The 18,089-nt window shown below is 41.4% G+C and overlaps 1 protein-coding gene across 1 annotated transcript in view; it reads left to right on the top strand.

The window, feature by feature from the left end:
* The window catches only part of NOL11 (nucleolar protein 11), a 28,011-nt gene extending 12,231 nt beyond the window's left edge, over window positions 1-15,780 (top strand). Inside the window, exons 5-13 of the mRNA XM_017855821.1 lie at window positions 7,375-7,528; window positions 7,838-7,912; window positions 8,281-8,465; window positions 8,620-8,745; window positions 8,895-9,125; window positions 9,704-9,782; window positions 10,299-10,391; window positions 15,433-15,540; window positions 15,700-15,780. Coding sequence (XP_017711310.1) covers window positions 7,375-7,528; window positions 7,838-7,912; window positions 8,281-8,465; window positions 8,620-8,745; window positions 8,895-9,125; window positions 9,704-9,782; window positions 10,299-10,391; window positions 15,433-15,540; window positions 15,700-15,780 — 1,132 coding nt within the window. The remainder of the gene's footprint in view (window positions 1-7,374; window positions 7,529-7,837; window positions 7,913-8,280; window positions 8,466-8,619; window positions 8,746-8,894; window positions 9,126-9,703; window positions 9,783-10,298; window positions 10,392-15,432; window positions 15,541-15,699) is intronic.
* The last annotated feature ends 2,309 nt before the right edge of the window (window positions 15,781-18,089 follow it).

Raw genomic sequence — 18,089 nt, 5'->3', positions numbered from 1 at the left:
TTATGAGCCGCAGTTTTGCTCTGTCGCCCAGGCTGGATTGCGGTGTCAAGATCTCAGCTCACTTCACGCTCCGACTCCCGGGTTCACGCCATTCTCCTGCCTCAGCCACCCGAGTAGCTGGGACTACAGGCGCCCGCCACCTCGCCCGGCTAGGTTTTTGTATTTTTTTTAGTAGAGACGGGGTTTCACTGTGTTAGCCAGGATGGTCTCGATCTCCTGACCTCGTGATCCGCCCGTCTCGGCCTCCCAAAGTGCTGGGATTACAGGCTTGAGCCACCGCGCCCGGCCAACTGTGTACCAGTTTTTAATTCTTTGGGATATATACCTCGCAGGGGAATTACTGGGACATATGTTAATTCCATATTTAGCTTTTCATTTTTTAATGTTTATGGGTACATAATAGGTGTATGTATTTAAGGGGCACATTAAATATTTTGATACAGACACGCAATGCATAATAATCACATCAGGGTAAATGGGGTACCCATCACTTCAAGCATTTGTCATTTCTTTTCTTTGCAAGCATTTTAGTTATACTCTTCGTTGTTGATTGTGTTTAACTTTTTGAAGAAGTGCCGAATTCCACAGGGGCTGAACCATTTTACGTTCCCACCAGCATTGTACAGTGGTTCCAGTTTCCCTGTGTTCTTGTTCACAAGTGGCTATTTTCCATCATTTGAATTCTGGCCATTCTCGTGGGTGTGAAGTAGTACTTCATTTCGGTTTTGATTTGCATTTCCCTAATGACTAAGGGTGTTGAACATTTTTTCATATGCTCATTGTCTTTTTATAGGTCTTCTTTGGAGAATTGTCTATGTGAGTCCTTTGCCAATTTTTTTTTTTTTTTGAGATGGAGTCTCACTCTGTTGCCCAGGCTGGAGTGCAGTGACCGGATCTCAGCTCACTGCAAGCTCCGCCTCCCGGGTTTATGCCATTCTCCTGCCTCAGCCTTCCGAGTAGCTGGGACTACAGGCGCCCGCCACCTCGCCCAGCTAATTTCTTGTATTTTTAGTAGAGATGGGGTTTCACCGTGTTAGCCAGGATGGTCTCGATCTCCTGACCTCGTGATCCGCCCGTCTCGGCCTCCGAAAGTGCTGGGATTACAGGCTTGAGCCACCGCGCCCGGCTCCTTTGCCTATTTTTAAATTAGGTTGTCTTTTTGTTGTTGAATTGTAAGCGTTCTTTATATATACTAGATACCATACCCTTATCAGACATATGATTTCCACATATTTTCTGCTGTTCCATAGGTTGTCTTCACTTTGTTGATAATGTCCCTTCATGCACAAAAGTTTTAATTTTCATGAAGTCCAATTTTTATTTTTCTTTGGTTTCTTGTGCTTTTGGTTCGACATCCAAGAATCCATAGCCAAATCCAAGGTCATAACGACATCCTCACGTTTTCTTCAAAGAATGTTATGGTTTTAGCTCTTATATTTAGGTTGTTGATTCATTTTGAGTTATTTTTGTGTATGGTGTAAAATAAGGGACTAACTTTGTTCGTTTGCATGTGGCTCTCCAGTTGTCCTAGCACCACAGCGTTCCTGGCACCTTTATTGAAAAATCATTTGGCCCTAGATGACTCTCAGTCTATTACACTGGGCCAGTACCGCACTGTTTTGATTACTGTTAACTTTATAAGCAGTTTGGAAATCAGGAAGTATGAGCTCTCCAGCCTTGTTCTTTTTCAAGTTTGTTTTTGTTGTTTAGGCCAACGGAATAATTGCAATTATTCCATGTGATTTTGAAGATTGGCTTTTCCATTTCTGCAAAAAAGAGTGTTGGAATTTTGATTGAGATTGAACTGAGCCTGTAGGTTGTTTTGTGCAGTATTGCCATCTTAATATTAAGTCTTCCAATTGCTGAACACAGGATGTCTCTATTTGTTTATGTCTTCCTTAATTCCATTTAGCAATGTTTTATAACTTTTAGTGTACAATGCTTTCACTTCCTTGGTTAAATTTGTTCCTAGGGGCCGGTCGCAGTAATCACACCTGTAATCCCAGCACTTTGGGAGGCCAAGGTGGGCAGATCACCCAAGGTCAGGAGTTCCAGACCAGCCTGACCAACGTGGAGAAACACCTTCTCCATTGAAAAAAACTACAGAATTAGCTGGGTGTGGCGGCACACGCCTATAATCCTAGCTACTTGGTAGGGGCAGGGGTTGAGGCAGGAGAATCACTTGAACCTGAGAGGTAGAGGTTGTGGTCAGCCAAGATCGCGCTACTGCACTCCAGCCTGGGCAATAAGAGCAAGACTCCGTCTCAAAAAAAAAAAAATATTCCTAGGTATTTTATTCTTTTGGATGCTAATATACATGGTATTATTTTCTCTTTTTTATTTTATTTTGGAGATGGAGTCTTACTCTGTCACAGGGCTGGAGTGCAGTAGCGTGATCTTGGCTCACTGCAACCTCTGCCTCCCGGGTTCAAGCATTTCTCCTGCCTCAGCCTCCCGAGCAGCTGGGACTACAGGTGCATGCTGCCACGCCCGGCTAATTTTTTATATGTTAGTAAAGACAGGGTTTTGCTGTGTTGTCCAGGCTGGTCTCCAACTCCCGAGCTCAGGCAATACGCCTGTCTCGGCCTCCCAAAGTGCTAGGATTACCAGCAGGAGCCGCCATGCCCAGCCGGAATTTTTTTTCTTAATTTGCTTTTGTTTTTAGTATATAGGAGCATCTGATTTTTGTATGTTGATCTTGTACCCTGCAACCTTGCTGAATTTGTTTATTAATGCTAATCTTTTCCTGTGGATTCTTCTCTATACAGGATCATGTCATCTGTGAATAGAGTTTTACTTCCATTTAAATTTGGATTTTTGGCTGGGCGTGGTGGCTCATACCTGTAATCTCAGCACTTTGGGAGGCTGAGATGGGTGGATCACCTGAGGTCAGGAGTTCGAGACCAACCTGGCCATCATGGTGAAATCCCCGTCTCTACTAAAAATACAAAAATTAGCCGGGTGTGGTGGCGTGCACCTGTAATCCCAGCTACTGGGGAGGCTGAGGCAGGAGAATCACTTGAACCCAGGAGGCGGAGCTTGCAGTGAGCCGAGATCGTACCACTGCACTCCAGGCTGGGCGACAGAGTAAGACTGTCTCAAAACAAACAAACAAACAACCAAAAATTGGATTTTTGTTTTTCTTCTTCTTGCCGAATTACTCTGGCTAGAACTTGAATAGCAGTGGTGAAAGTAAGCCTCCTTCTCTTGTTCCTTATTTTAGGGGGATAGTTTTCAGTCTTTAATCGCTCAGTGTAATGATAATTGCGTAGAATAGCAGTGGTGAAGAGGGCAGGGCAGGCACCCTTGTCTTTTTGCTTATCTTAGGGGGAAAGCATTTAGTCTTTCACTGTTGACTGGTGGTAATTGTGGGTTTTTCATAGATGCCCTTTATCATGTCAAGGAAGCTCCTTCCTCTTTCCTAGCTTTCTGAGTTTTTTGTTTGTTTGTTTGTTTGTTTTTTTATCATGAAAGAGTTTCTACAATGCTTTTTGTCAACTGAAGCGATCATATGGTTATTCCCTTTGTTCTGTTGATGTACGTGCTACACTGATCGTGCTACACTGATTGGTTTTCTTCTGTTAACTACCCTTTCATCCCTGGAATCAATCCCTCTTGGTCACGGATCTTAATATTTCCCCTTGGATTTGGTTTGTTGGTATTTTGATGAGGATTTTCTTTTTGCATCTATACTCATGGGGTTATTGCTTGGTAGTTTTTTTTTTGTGTAGTGTCTTTGTCTGGCTTTGGTATCAGAGCATCCAAAAGCCTAAGCGAGTTTAGGAAGTATTTCCTGCTCTTTTATATTTTGAAAGAGTTTGGGAAGATTAGTGTTAATGTTTAAATTTGTAGAATTTACCAATGAAGCCATCTGGTCTTGGGCTTTTCTTTGTTGGTTGTTTTTAATTGTTATTCCTGATTCGTAAAGCCCTCCCTTCCTCAAGGCTCACCTTTCCAGGCTGCTGCTTTTTTTTTTTTTTTTTTTTCTTGAGACGGAGTCTCGCTCTGTCGCCCAGGCTGGAGTGCAGTGGCGCGATCTCCACTCACTGCGAGCTCTGCCTTCCAGGTTCACGCCATTCTCCTGCCTCAGCCTCCCGAGTAGCTGGGACTACAGGTGCACACCACCATACCCGGCTAATTTTTTTGTATTTTTAGTAGAGACGGGGTTTCACCGTGTTGAGCCAGGATAGTCTCTATCTCCTGATCTCGTGATCTGCCCACCTCAGCCTCCCAAAGTGCTGGGATTACAGGCTTGAACCACCGCGCCCGGCCTTTCCAGGCTGCTTCTTACCGTGAGCTCTCATTTCTTCCAGCTCCTATGGCAATCACTGTCTTCATAATACATTTCTATAGTAAATAAAGCAAAATGTATATATTTAACTATAACTCCCCCTTTCCCCAAAATATCCTATATTTATATTTGGGACTTTTTCTGAATTTATGTCTTATTTTATAGAATGCCTCTCTGTATGGAACATAAAATTTCAAACACTACAGACTTCAAAAGAGTTACCACAAGGGACCAGTGGTCAAGTAAGTTTTTTCACTTGAGTACTTTCTCTGATTTAGTTATTTTGTTGTGTTTTGTTTTGCTTTGTTTTGAGATGAGACCTCACTGTGTTGCCCAGGCTGGTCTTTTACCCTTGGGCTCAAGTGATCCTCCTGCTTCAGAAATGTAGTTATTTTTGTGCCTAATAAATACGGTGTAAGGGAAGAGAACTCTTTGGACCTAAATATTTTGGCAGCTTTTCACACCAGGTGTGGTGATGTGTGTCTGTAGTCCCTGCTACTGAGGAGATTGAGGCAGGAATATCTTTTGAGCCCAGGAGTTCAAGGCTGCAGTGCTGCATGACTGTGCCTGTGAAGAGCTGCTACAGTCCAGCCTGGACAGCACAGTGTGATCCCATCTCTGTAAATAAATAAGTAAATAGCTTGGCAGTTATTGATCAAATTAAGAATTATTTTTTACCTGAGGGATTATGTTTAGTTTGGTTATTGTTGAAATCACTTCCAAAATTCTAAATTATTGCCCGAACAATTGGCTATTTAACAGCTTTTGTTTTTAGCTGCTCTTTGGTTTTGTCTTTTTACTTACGTATTTTGAACTATACCCTCAAGCTGTTAGTTTTCCTAATAAACTAGTCTTTTAGATTATGCGTTAAATGTTACCATGAAATTACATAAAAATACTTAAAAGAATTAAAATTGGCCGGGCACGGTGGCCTCAAGCCGAATTACCCAGCACTTGGAGCCGAGACGGGTGTCACTTAGGGGTTTTTCCGTAGATCGAGACCTACCTGGCAACACGGTGAATAACCCTCTCTACTAAAAAAATACAAATAAAAAACAGCAGGGCGACGTGGCGGGCCCTGTAGTCCCGCTACTCGGGAGGCGAGGCAGGATAAGGCGAAACCCAGGAGGCAGAGCTGCAGTGAGCTGAGATCCGCCACTGCACACAGCCTGGGCGGCAGAGTGAGACCGTCTCAAAAAAAAAAAAAAAAAAAAAAAAAAAAAAATAAAAAAAAAAGAATTAAAATAGGGGAATAAGCGAGCAGACCAATGCACGTCCTGAGGCAAGGACTTGTGAGTTTTTCTCCAGTATTTGCATGCTTACCAAGGGTGCACAGTAAGTTTTAGTTACTTAGTGAATGAAAGATTCTAAACAAATAAAATGTAAATCAGGCAAAGGATGTTTGGGTAATTTTAATTTGAGAAAGAAACAAGGTTCTCACATACAATTAATTATAATTATATGTAAAAGAGTAATTTTAACAAATATCACAATTTTTATGGTGAATAAACTCACAACTTTTGTACAAGTTATTTTATTTATCATTTTTATATTTATATTACAAATATTTTCCAGCCGGGGTGCGTGTCTCAAGCCTGTATCCCAGCATTTTGGGAGCAAGACGGGCAGATCACGAGGTCAGGAGATAGACCATCCCGGCTACACGGTGAAACCCCGTCTCTTACTAAAAAATACAAAAAAAAAAAAAAAAAAAAAACAGCCGGGCAAGGTGGCGGGCTGCCTGTAGTCCCCAGCTACTCAGAGGCTGAGGCAGGAGAAGGTGTAAACCCGGGAGGCGGAGCTGCAGTGGTCCTGAGATTGCCCACTGCACCCAGCCTGGGCGACAGAGCCCAGACGCCGTCTCAAAAAAAAAAAAAAAAAAAAAACCAATATTTCCTTGTTCCGTCAGGCTTTTTTTCCACATACCTGGCGTATTTTACAATTCATAAGATATAAGGTGTTAAAATGTCCGTTTGTAAATTTAGGCATTGAAGTTGCCCCATGCTATAAAGCCTTGGTAAGTTATATGAAGATGTATAATAGTGACCACATTAATTAACAGATGAGTTTTAAATGTAAGTGTTGATAGATTCTCTGAGTTGAAATATTCTTAAATATGCTTCATTCAGACTTGGCAAAAATAAGAGCCTATTTAATAAGTTCTACATAGAAAATCGTCGGGAATTGATACTTTGCCTTGTTTTAATACTGAGATCTTATACAGTATGATAAGGCTTTATTGAGTCAGACCTTGAGAAAGAAAAAACTTGCTTATGTTTTGATAACTTTTTTTGTAGCCGGTATATGGGGAAAATTTGTTTATGCTACATGGGAAAATCTCGACGTGAGTCCATACAAGTGTGAAGTGTCCATCATTAGCAGGTCTTTGGAAACTCAAGCTGGGCCAGATCCAGGAGAAACTTTTTATAATAAGTATAAAATATACTTATAGATATAATATAATATATTATATATAAAAGTAATATATATATATATAATAAGTTAAAACTTGTTTATTAAGTACAAACATTTATAACCTCTAGTTCATATAGATGTCCCACAGCCTTCTCTTTGTAAAGCTTGTTTTTAATTTTGAAATTTACCACTGTTTATTGAAACTTGTGAACAGGCCAGGCATGGTGTCTCATCCCTGTAATCCCAGCACTTAAGGAGCCAGAGGTGGGAGGATAGCTTGAGCCCAGGACTTCAAGACCAGCCTGGGCAACATAGACCCCGTTCGCCACAGAAAAAGGGAAAAAAAAAAGTTTGAAACTTGTGAACAGTCCAAGTTACAGGTCCTACGGCAAGCTGAAGAGCTACACTGTTTTGAATGCCAGTGTTCTTCTGACTTTTGGGGCAATGGGAGAACTCCTAAACAAAATCAGTCATGCCTCCGTCCTCCCTTGTTTACTGATGGCCTCATCTGTTAGCTTCATGTTGTTGGACATAGAGCCTTTTTACTGTGTTATGGTTTACTTATCTGAGGTTATCAGTAGAATTACATGGACTTTAAAGCCTCTCTTAAATTGTAGGAGTGGTTTTTTTTTTTGTTTGTTTGTTTTTTAAATTTTCTTTGTTTGATTGTTTAGTTGGGCAAAAATCAGTAAGTCGAAACATTCCAGAAATTGTGCATTTTGCATTTTCTTAGGAACTCATGTCATGCCCCGTTTTGTAAACTGGGAAACACCTCAAGGATGTGGACTTGGATTCCAAAACTCAGAGCAGTCAAGAAGAATTGTAAGTTTCGTAGTTGAAATTGAAATGTTAGTGCAAATGTTGAAAAACAGAAAAAGACTGACTTATTTTAATGAATTATATCCTTACAACTCTTATAGCTTTGACTTTAATGACAGGAGAGTTTGAGGCTTGAACCCAGTAACCTCACATTCTTTATCCAGAAATGCCCCAAGTTGTCTATTAGTTATATTTACTTTTAAAAGTTTTTGATGAGAGTAAAAGTGTAGTTTGGGGTGTTTCATAGCCCTCTAAATGTATATTGGATCTCTTACATTGTTTTGTGATCCTAATCGGTTTACTTAATTCCAGTTAAGGAGACGAAAAATTGAAGTGAGTTTACAGCCAGAGGTTCCACCATCCAAACAACTTTTGTCAACCATAATGGTAAATAAATAATATTGAAATATGAAAAACAAAACTCAAGTGTTTCAGAGAAATCACATCTACTCTCCATTCTGTCTTACTGTTATGATCATCTTGATAGCGATAGCTATAGCTAACATCTGTGTAGTATCTTAAGGGTCAGAGTTGATCCAATATTTTGGCTTCTTTGATGCTTGCTATCACCTCATGAGATTGATACGGTGTTAGTCTTCTCTCTTTCTCATTTAACTTTCCAGTGTCAGCTTCAGCTTTGCAGGAATGCATGATAACTGTTAGTCATTTGGGAAAATGTTGTGCTAGGAAACTTTTAAGTTCCAAGTGACATTCGTTAATGTGCCAAACTGAATTCTTGAATTCTGCCCTTTCAGGAAGATTCAGAAAAACACATTGAAGTAGAAGTACGGAAATTTTTGGCTCTGAAGCAGACACCTGACTTTCATACTGTCATTGGGGACACAGTAACTGGACTTCTGGAAAGGTGTAAAGCAGAACCGTCATTTTATCCCCGGAACTGTCTGATGCAGCTTATCCAAACGCATGTGCTTTCTTACAGGTAGCTGTTTGTGTGTACCACACTGTACATGCATAACTCTTCTGACCTTCTTTTTTATAGTTCTAATCTTCTGGAACTCTGAAAAGGCTTATAAATGATCTGCAGTTGAGATTTTTCTTAATATGTAATAGTGATTCAGATTTTTTTGTCTTAGTTTGTGCCCCGACTTAATGGAGATTGCCTTAATAAAGAAAGATGTACAGTTGTTACAACTCTGTCTACAACAGTTCCCTGACATTCCTGAATCAGTCACCTGTGCTTGCTTAAAAACTTTCTTGAGGTAAGTTAGACTCCAGTGGTCCTTTTTCTTCATTACATTTATAATCTGTTACATTGTTTGATTTCCAAAACTTTGATGCTTAGGAAATGAAATTTTTCCCAAAAGTTTGGTGATAAGGATTAACCTCTTGCTCTGAATTAACATTGTAGCATTGGTGATGACAGTCTTCAAGAAACAGATGTCAGTATGGAGTCAGTTTTTGACTATAGTAATTCTGTGCATGATGAGAAAATGGAAGAGCAAACTGAAATTCTCCAAAATGGCTTCAATCCTGAAGAAGATAAATGCAGTAACTGTGATCAAGAGTTAAATAAAAAGTCTCAGGACGAAACAAAGGAGAGCACTTCATGCCCTGTGGTACCAAAAAGAGCAGCTCTACTGTATCCTTTGACATAGAGCATCCCTCTTTCTCTTTATAGGGTATAGTTATATGCCAAGCAATAACTAAGGAGTAACTCCGTAATGTAAGGTTTTTCTTTCCTTTTCCAATTGTGTTTTGTTTCTGTTTGAAAATAGATTATGTTCAATGCTACATTAAGTAAGGTTTACTTAAACCTGTTTAATTTAACTAGGCCGGGCATGGTGGCTCATGCCTGTAGTCCCACCACTTTGGGAGGCCGAGGTGGGAGGATTGTCTGAGCCCAGGAGTCTGAGACCAGACTGGGCAACATGGCTAGACCCCCATCTCTACATCAGTTTTAAAAAAAGCAGCAGCAGCAGCAGCAGCTATGCTAACACAGAAGCTCTATCAATTCTGAAGATCAGTATTCTGCATAAATACCAATTAAAGTATTCCACATGATCTCCAATGATTAGGAGAGTGTTTGGCCATAGAGCTCTTCTAGAGACGTAAAACTTTTGTATAAATTTAGAAAACTAACATTGAGGAAGGAAGTTACTCATAAGTTCAATAGAATAGCTTCTATTTATTGAAGTAAGATTTTCCTTTAGTCCTAAGTAATGCAATTCTTCATTCAGCATATAGCGAAACATTTCTTCTGCCTCATTTGAAAGACATCCCAGCACAGCATATCACAGTAAGTGTTCATACAAGTTGTATAGAATTTTACTTCTGGTTTAAATTTTGCTATTTAACTCTAACCAGCTGTCAGGGCATTCTAAAGGTTATCAGATTCTTTCATGTGAATAAGAGGTTGCCCAGCTCTCATGGCAAAAAATTGTGCTGAGAAAACTCGAGCGATTCTAGGGTGATAGACCATGGCATATTCCTTGTGCCAAACTTGAAGGCCAAGTTAAGCTTCCTAAGTTATACATGAATAAACACTAAAAAGAATTGCTGAGAGAAGGGTTCTCTCTTCTCTACCTTTTATTAACAAACAATGAGCTCATCACCACCACTACCCCTAAACCAGATGAACTCCTCATTAATGGGAGGAACTGCATTTTATTCATTTTTGTGTCTCCAGATGTCTGCCGTATTTGTTTGATGTATAGTTAAATTGAACATTTTTTTCAGTCTTCGTGATGGGTTTATATAAGAAGATAAATTTTTTCTATCAAAGTGATAAATTGTCCATTTTTTTTCCACCCAGCTGTTTCTCAAGTATTTGTATTTCCTGTATCTGAAGTGTAGCGAAAATGCTACTATGACTCTTCCTGGAATACACCCACCTACCTTGAACCAGGTAAGATTTTTTTTTTTACTTTGATTTGGTGCTGGGAAAAATGTGTAAAAAAAAGTTGTATTCAAGGTCAGCACCTGCATTCAAGAGCTGACTTCTTCTTGTTTCCTAGGCCATAAGAATCTCTTCCCAGGCCGGGCGGGGTGGCTCAAGCCTGTAATCCCAGCACTTTGGGAGGCCGAGACGGGCGGATCACGAGGTCAGGAGATCGAGACCATCCTGGCTAACACGGTGAAACCCCGTCTCTACTAAAAATACAAAAACTAGCCGGGCAAGGTGGCGGGCGCCTGTAGTCCCAGCTACTCGAGAGGCTGAGGCAGGAGAATGGCATAAACCCGGGAGGCGGAGCTTGCAGTGAGCTGAGATCTGGCCACTGCACTCCAGTCTGGGCGACAGAGCGAGACTCCGCCTCAAAAAAAAAAAAAAAAAGAATCTCTTCCCTCATAAAACTAAACCACTGCAGTTAGAAATGGGGAGTCTCTCATTTAATAGATTTCTGGATCCATAATTCTACACCACAGAATTACAATTTATCTTAAATTCCTGAGTCTTCATTATGACCCTTTTCCAAGAATTTCCTTAGCCTTGATGGGAGACAACAGGAAGGAGCTGATCATATAAGTTGCCCCCTTAATAATCTCTTAAGACTAAGAATAGGCAGGGCCTGGTGACTCACGCCTGTAATCCCAGCACTTTGGGAGGCCGAGGCAGGAGGATTACTTGAGGTCAGGAGTTTGAGACCAGCTGGGCCAACATGGTGAAACCCCATCTCTACTTAAAACACAGAATCAGCCAGGCATGGTAATGCATGCCTATAATCCCAGATACTTGGGAGGCTGAGGCAGGAGAACTGCTTGAACCCAGGAGGTGGAGGTTGCAGTGAGCCGAGATCGTGCCACTGCACTCCAGTCTGGGCAACAAGAGCAAAACTCCATCTCAAAAAAAAAAAAAAGGAATAAGAGAATAAAGGTTAGTGAAAAAATATTCCCAGAGAATCCCATGGTAGTCCCTCTTTAAAAATAATACTGGCCAGGCGCGGTGGCTCACGCCTGTAATCCTAGCACTTTGGGAGGACAAGGCAGGCGGATCACAAGGTCAAGAGATCAAGACCATCCTGGCTAACACGGTGAAACCCCGTCTCTACTAAAAACACAAAAATTAGCCAGGCATGGTGGCGGGTGCCTGTAGTCCCAGCTACTCGGGAGGCTGAGGCAGGAATGGTGTGAACCCGGGAGGCGGAGTTTGCAGTGAGCCGAGATCACGCCACTGCACTCCAGCCTGGGCTACAGAGCAGGACTCTGTCTCAAAAAAGAAAATAATAATAATAATACTTACAGGCCAGGCGCGGTGGCTCATGCTTGTAATCCCAGCACTTTGGGAGGCCGAGGTGGGCGGATCACGAGGTCAAGAGATTGACACCATTTTGGCCAACATGGTGAAACCCCGTCTCTGCTAAAAATACAAAAATTAGCTGGGCGTGGTGGCAAGCACTGGTAGTCCCAGCTATTTGGGAAGCTGAGGCAGGAGAATCGTTTGAAGTAGGGAGGCAGAGGTTGCAGTGAGCCAAGATTGTGCTACTACACTCCAACCCTGGGGACAGAGTGAGACTCTGTCTCAGAAAAAAAAACTTAACGCTGGGCGCAGTGGCTCACACCTTTAATCACAACACTGAGAAGCCGAGATGGGCGGATCACCTGAGGTCAGGAGTTAGAGACTAGCCTGACCAACATGGAGACACCCCGTCTCTACTAAAAATACAAAATTAGCCGGGTGTGGTGGTGAATGCCTGTAATCCCAGCTACGTGGGAGGCTGAGGCAGGAGAATCACTTGAACCCAAGAGGCAGAGCTTGCGGTGAGCCCAGATGGCACCACTGCACTCCAACCTGGGCGACAAGAGTGAAACTCCGTCTCAAAAAAAAAAATAAGAAACATTTAAAAATAATGTATTTACCCTCCTACAAAGGCATGTCTATAGTTGCTTGTCTTTGGACATGTAAGAATTGGAGGCAAAGAAATGTGGACTTGGAAAAATCTGGGGCCAGCTTGCTCCCCGCAGGCTCAAGATCAACCTTCCCACATAGAAGCAGTAAAAACAATAAATTGTTTTGGTTTGGTAATATGTTATTCTAACAAAGGATTTTTAAACACTTAAATTGGCTCTTCTTCATTTAAAAAATAATTTTTTCTTTTTTCCTTTTCAAGAAGGCAAGATCTCACTCAGTCAACCACACTGGAGTGCAGTGGGAATCATAGTTTGGTGCAGACATGAATCCTGCCCTGAAGCAGTCCTCCCCGCTTAGCCTCCCAAGTAGTTGGGACTGCAGGTGCATGCCACCACACCACAGGAAAATACAATTTTTTTTCTTTTTTTGAGATGGAGTCTTGCTGTGTCTCTCAGGCTAGAATGCAGTGGCACAGTCTCAGCTCACTGCAACCTCTGCCTCCCGGGTTCAAGCGATTCTCCTGCCTCAGCCTCCCAAGTAGCTGGGATTACAGGCATGCACCACCACGCTCGGCTAATTTTTGTGTTTCTAGTAGAGATGGGGTTTTACCATATTGACGAGGCTCATCTCAAACTCCTGACCTCAAGTGATCTGCCCATCTCAGCCTCCCAAAGTGCTAGGATTACAGGTGTAAGCCACCATGCCTGGCCAAAATACAATTTTTTTATTTTATATTTTCTTGTAGAGACAGGGACTTCCTGTGTTGCCCAGGCTGGTCTCAAACTGCTGGGCTTAAGTGATTTTCCTGCCTTGGCCTTGGCCTCCCAAAGCATATGGATTATAGGCATGAGACACTTACTTGGCCTAAAAATAAGTTAAATTTTAAGTAGTTTTTTTTTTTTTTTTTTGAGACAGAGTCTTGCTCAGTTGCCCAGTCTGGAGTGCAGTGGCGTGATCTCGGTTCACTGCAAGCTCCGCGTCCCAGGTTCCCGCCATTCTCCTGCCTCAGCCTCCCAAGTAGCTGGGACTACAGGCGCCCGCCACCACGCCCGGCTAATTTTTTGCATTTTTAGTAGAGACGGGGTTTCACCATGTTAGCCAGGATGGTCTCAATCTCCTGACCTCGTGATCCACCTGCCTCAGCCTCCCAAAGTGCTGGATTACAGGCATGAGCCACCGCACCTGGCCTTTTTTTTTTTTTTTGAGATAGAGCCTTGCTCTGTCGCCCAGGCTGGAGTGCAGTGGTGTGATCTCGGCTTACTGCAATCTCCGCCTCCCAGGTTCAAGCAATTCCCCTGCCTCAGCCTCCTGAGTAGCTGGGATTATAGGCCCCTACCACCACGCCTGGCTAGTTTTTGTGCTTTTAGTAGAGACAGGATTTCACCATGTTGGCCAGGCTGGTCTCGATCTCCCAATCTCAAGATGATCCACCCGCCTCAGCCTTGCAAAGTGCTGGAATTACAGGTGTGAGGCACTGCACCCAGCCCACTCAGCACTGTATCAGACATTTCTTGGACCAGTAGACATACATCTGCCTCATTCCTTTTAACCAATGCATACTATTTCATTTTACAAATATAAATTAATGTAGCTATCATTCCTCTATTGATGGACATTTAAGTTGTTTACCATTTTTTGCTGTCGTAAATCTTCAGTGGGCATCTTTATGCAGATATTCTTGTATATTTATGAGAATGCCTGTTGAATAAATTCCCACAAGAGAAATTATTGGATGAAATGGTACATGTATTTTTAGTTTTCAAAATGCCAGACTTTCTGAAGAGTTGTGACAGCTACCACCAGCAAGGTCTGAAGCATTCTTTCTCACATTCTTACTGACACCCAGTTTTGTCAAACTTACTCTTTGCCAATCAGATGGGTAACAGGTGTTACCTCATTTTAATTTGCATTTCTTTGATAATGAGAGAAGGGAACCATTTCTTGTCCATTTATATTTGTTTTTGTGAATCGCCTAGTCAGGTTCTTTGTCCATACATTTATTGCATTTCCTGTCTTTTGGTTTATAAAAAGTTCCTTTTATATTAAGGAAATTAGCCTTTTCTATCAAATGCATTGTAAGTTATTTGTCCTTTTATTCTCTAGTATAATTTTTGACAGACACTTTTGCATGCTATTAAAATTAATTAAACTTTTCCTCTATGACTTCTTTATGGCTTATGTTATGTTTAAGGCCCTTCCCACTTTAAGATTATGAAAATAGTCACCAGCTTTCCCTACTACATGGTTTTATTTCTTATGTTTAGCTCTTTGATACATACAGAATTTAATCTGGCATAAGGAGTTCCATAGGGACCAGCTCCCCCTCCCAAATGGATAACCAGTTTCCTGGGTGCTTTGATATTTGCACGTTAACTACACCATTGGAAGATGTAGGACTACACAAGAAACTTTTATAAATGCTTAGTAATAATTCTAGTTTATGGTAGCTCATCTATAATACACAACACCTTGTCCTTGGGGAAAAATGTATCTTGCAGAATAGAAGATGAGTGGTTATTTTGTTTTGTAACTGAAAATTATCGAAACTAAAACTAAAATTTTAAAATAAAAGGCAACTGGCCGGGCGCGGTGTCTCAAGCCTGTAATCTTAGCACTTTGGGAAGCTGAGGTTGGAGGATTCCTTGAGGCCGGGAGTTCAAGACCATCTTGGCAATAAGGCAAAACCCCATCTCTACAAAAATTGTTAAAAATTAGGCGGGTATTGTGGTGCGTCTGTAATCCCAGCAGCTCTGGATGATTGCAGCTACTCTGGGAGGCTGAGGCAGGAGATCACTTCAGCCCAGGTGTTTGGGGACTCCAGTGAACTATGAGTTGTGCTACTGCATTCCTACTCCAGCCTGGGTGACATAGCAAGATCCCATCTCTAAAATATTTTTTTAATTAAAATAGATGTTTTAAAAGCCAGAAATGAGCCTTTTTATTTCGTAGAAATTCCTCCATCTCTAAACTAAAATGTTTAGATTTTATTTATAAAGACTTATTTTCTCATAACTGTTTGATATATTTATGGACTTGGTAAAGTGAATTAACCTGAAGTTAAATTTAAAATCTTAACTTTCCTTTTCCTATTCATCTTCAGATTATGGATTGGATATGTCTACTTCTGGATGCAAATTTTACTGTTGTTGTAATGATGCCAGAAGCAAAGAGGCTACTGATAAATCTTTACAAGCTTGTAAAATCTCAGGTTTGTGATTATTTGATATACACTGATTTTATTTGTATCCAAGTATCACCTGAATTACAATTTATTCTTAAAATTTGTCCTTACTTACTAATAGTCATGGAAGATTTGTTTCTATGTAGACATTATGGTAAAAGTTAACTCTGAAACTTTTTTCTTTAGATATCTGTTTATTCTGAGCTCACAAGATTGCAAGTAAGTTTCCGGGAGGGCTATCAGACAATTAAATCAAGAAAAGAATAATAGAGGATTATATGTTCAATGAAGTGCTGGAGCTCTTCTGATATTACGCAACTCTCCTTCATAGACATTTTATAAGCTCTTTTTATGTGAACTCTTGCTTCATCCAGGCAAGAAATGGTGTGTTGTTTGCGACCTCTCGGTGTCAAAAGAATTGTCAGTTGAGTGACCTGGCCATCACTTCTGATGCTCGCAGGGTAGGACCACAGGTTTCACACGAACGCTATTCTTAGGTTGTGGACATTGGTGGGGCGGAAGAGATTCTGCAATTTTTTAAATATGTAACGTGGGTTGATTTTAAGTAAAATTATTTGTGTATTGAATAAAAGTCTAATTTCTTATGTGTTTTGATTGCTTTTCTTTTAATAAAAAACAGCCAATTGAAGGCAGTGATTCTAGGCAAGAATGTAATTTTATCAGAGTCAGAAACTGCCCCTGCTCATTTGTTCCACAGCTCATCTTTCACACATTTGCAGTGTGTCTTCTGCAGGGACCTCGTCTGTCACAAGCAGGCAGAGAGGGGTCCTCACACAGGCACATGCTTGCCTCCTGCCATCTCCCCTGTCCTTTAGGACAAATGAAAACTTCAAGTGTGGTTCTACAGCCCAGCTTTACAGAAAGAATCGAGACGGCTGAATTTACCTTGCAGTAGTGAAAGGCTGCGTTTTAGGTCAGGCACTGTATGTAAACTTCAGTCACACATGTGGCCGTTAATGAACAGGTTCTCCTCCATCATTTTTAATCTCAGTAGGCCTTAATGAAAAGAAATCCCAATGGAACAGGGTAAAGTCTCTATTAATGATGACATTCTCAGCTGGGCACAGTGGCTCACGCCTATATTCCAAGCACTTTGGGAGGCCGAAGCGGGCAGATTACTTCGGGTTAGGAGTTCAAGACCAGCTTGGGCAACATGGTGAAATCCCATCTCTACCAAAAAATATGAAAATTAGCTAGGCATGGTGGTGTGTGCCTATAGTCTCAGCTATTCAGGAGGTTGAGATGGGAGACTCACTTGAACCCGGGAGGTGGAGGTTACAATGAGCCAAGATTGTACCACTGCACTCCAGTCTGGATGACAGAGTAAAACCCTGTGTCAAAAAAAAAGAAAAAATTGGCCGGGTGCAGTGGCTCACGCCTGTAATCCCAGCACTTTGGGAGGCTGAGGCGGACGGATCACCAGAGGTCAGAAGTTCGAGACCAGCCTGACCAACATAGAGAAACCCCGTCTCTACTAAAATACAAAAAAATTAGCAGGGTGTGGTGGTGCATCCCTATAATCCCGGCTATTTGGGAGGCTGAGGCAGGAGAATCACTTGAACCTGGGAGGCGGAGGTTGTGGTGAGCTGAGATCGCACCATTGCACTCCATCCAGCCTGGGCAACAAGAGTGAAACTCTTGTCTCAAAAAAAAAAAAAAAAATCACTTTCTCTTTATGTAGTGGGACCTTTTGCTCAGCGGTAACACAGTACTCAGCAGAAATGAAAAATACGGTCTCCATGGTGCATATCCCCTTTTTATTTATTTACTTATTTTTTTTTTTTTTGAGATGGAGCCTTGCTCTGTCTCCCAGGCTGGGAGTGCAGTGGCTTGATCTTGGCTCACTGCAACCTCCGCCTGCCAGGTTCAAGGAATTTTCTTGCCTCAGCCTCCCGAGTAGCTGGAATTATAGGCATGCGGCTAATGTTTGTATTTTTAGTAGAGACAGGGTTTCACCATGTTGGCCATGCTGGCCTAGAACTCCTGACCTCAGGTGATCTGCCCTCCTTGGCCTCCCAAAGTGCTGGGATTACAGGCGTGAGCCACCATGCCCGGCCCCCGCTTTTTATCTTTTTTTGCTGAACCATTTAAGAATTATTTGCAGACATCCAGATATTATAACATGAGTTCCTAAGCTTTTCTTTATAAGAATATTGAGCTTTAGTGTAGTGGATTCTTATTTTATATCTAAGAACTCATAATTAAAGAGACAAGTCTCATTGATCTGTGAACTCTAAGCCAGTAAAAAGAAGATAAACAACTGAAATGCAGAGGCAGTCAGTTCACAGATTGACATTTTACTCTTCCTGACCTTTGATTTGATTGTGTACTTAAAGACTGGCTTCTCCGTTGAAAAATAACTTATGTGGTAACAAATCAGATACTTGACGAAATGTAACTACCACAAACAAGACTATACACTATATTATGGCTTACAGAATTATATGCCATTTTAACTGAAGTGGAAAATTGTAACTGCCTTTATTTCATTTTATTTTTGAGATAGAGCCTCACTCTCTCGCCCAGACTGGAGTACAGTGGCACAATCTCGACTC

The sequence above is a fragment of the Rhinopithecus bieti genome, unplaced genomic scaffold, assembly GCF_001698545.2.
Source record: "Rhinopithecus bieti isolate Rb0 unplaced genomic scaffold, ASM169854v2 scaffold_39870, whole genome shotgun sequence".
NCBI classification, from domain to species: domain Eukaryota; kingdom Metazoa; phylum Chordata; class Mammalia; order Primates; family Cercopithecidae; genus Rhinopithecus; species Rhinopithecus bieti.
This window is presented reverse-complemented; position numbering and strand designations above follow the sequence as displayed.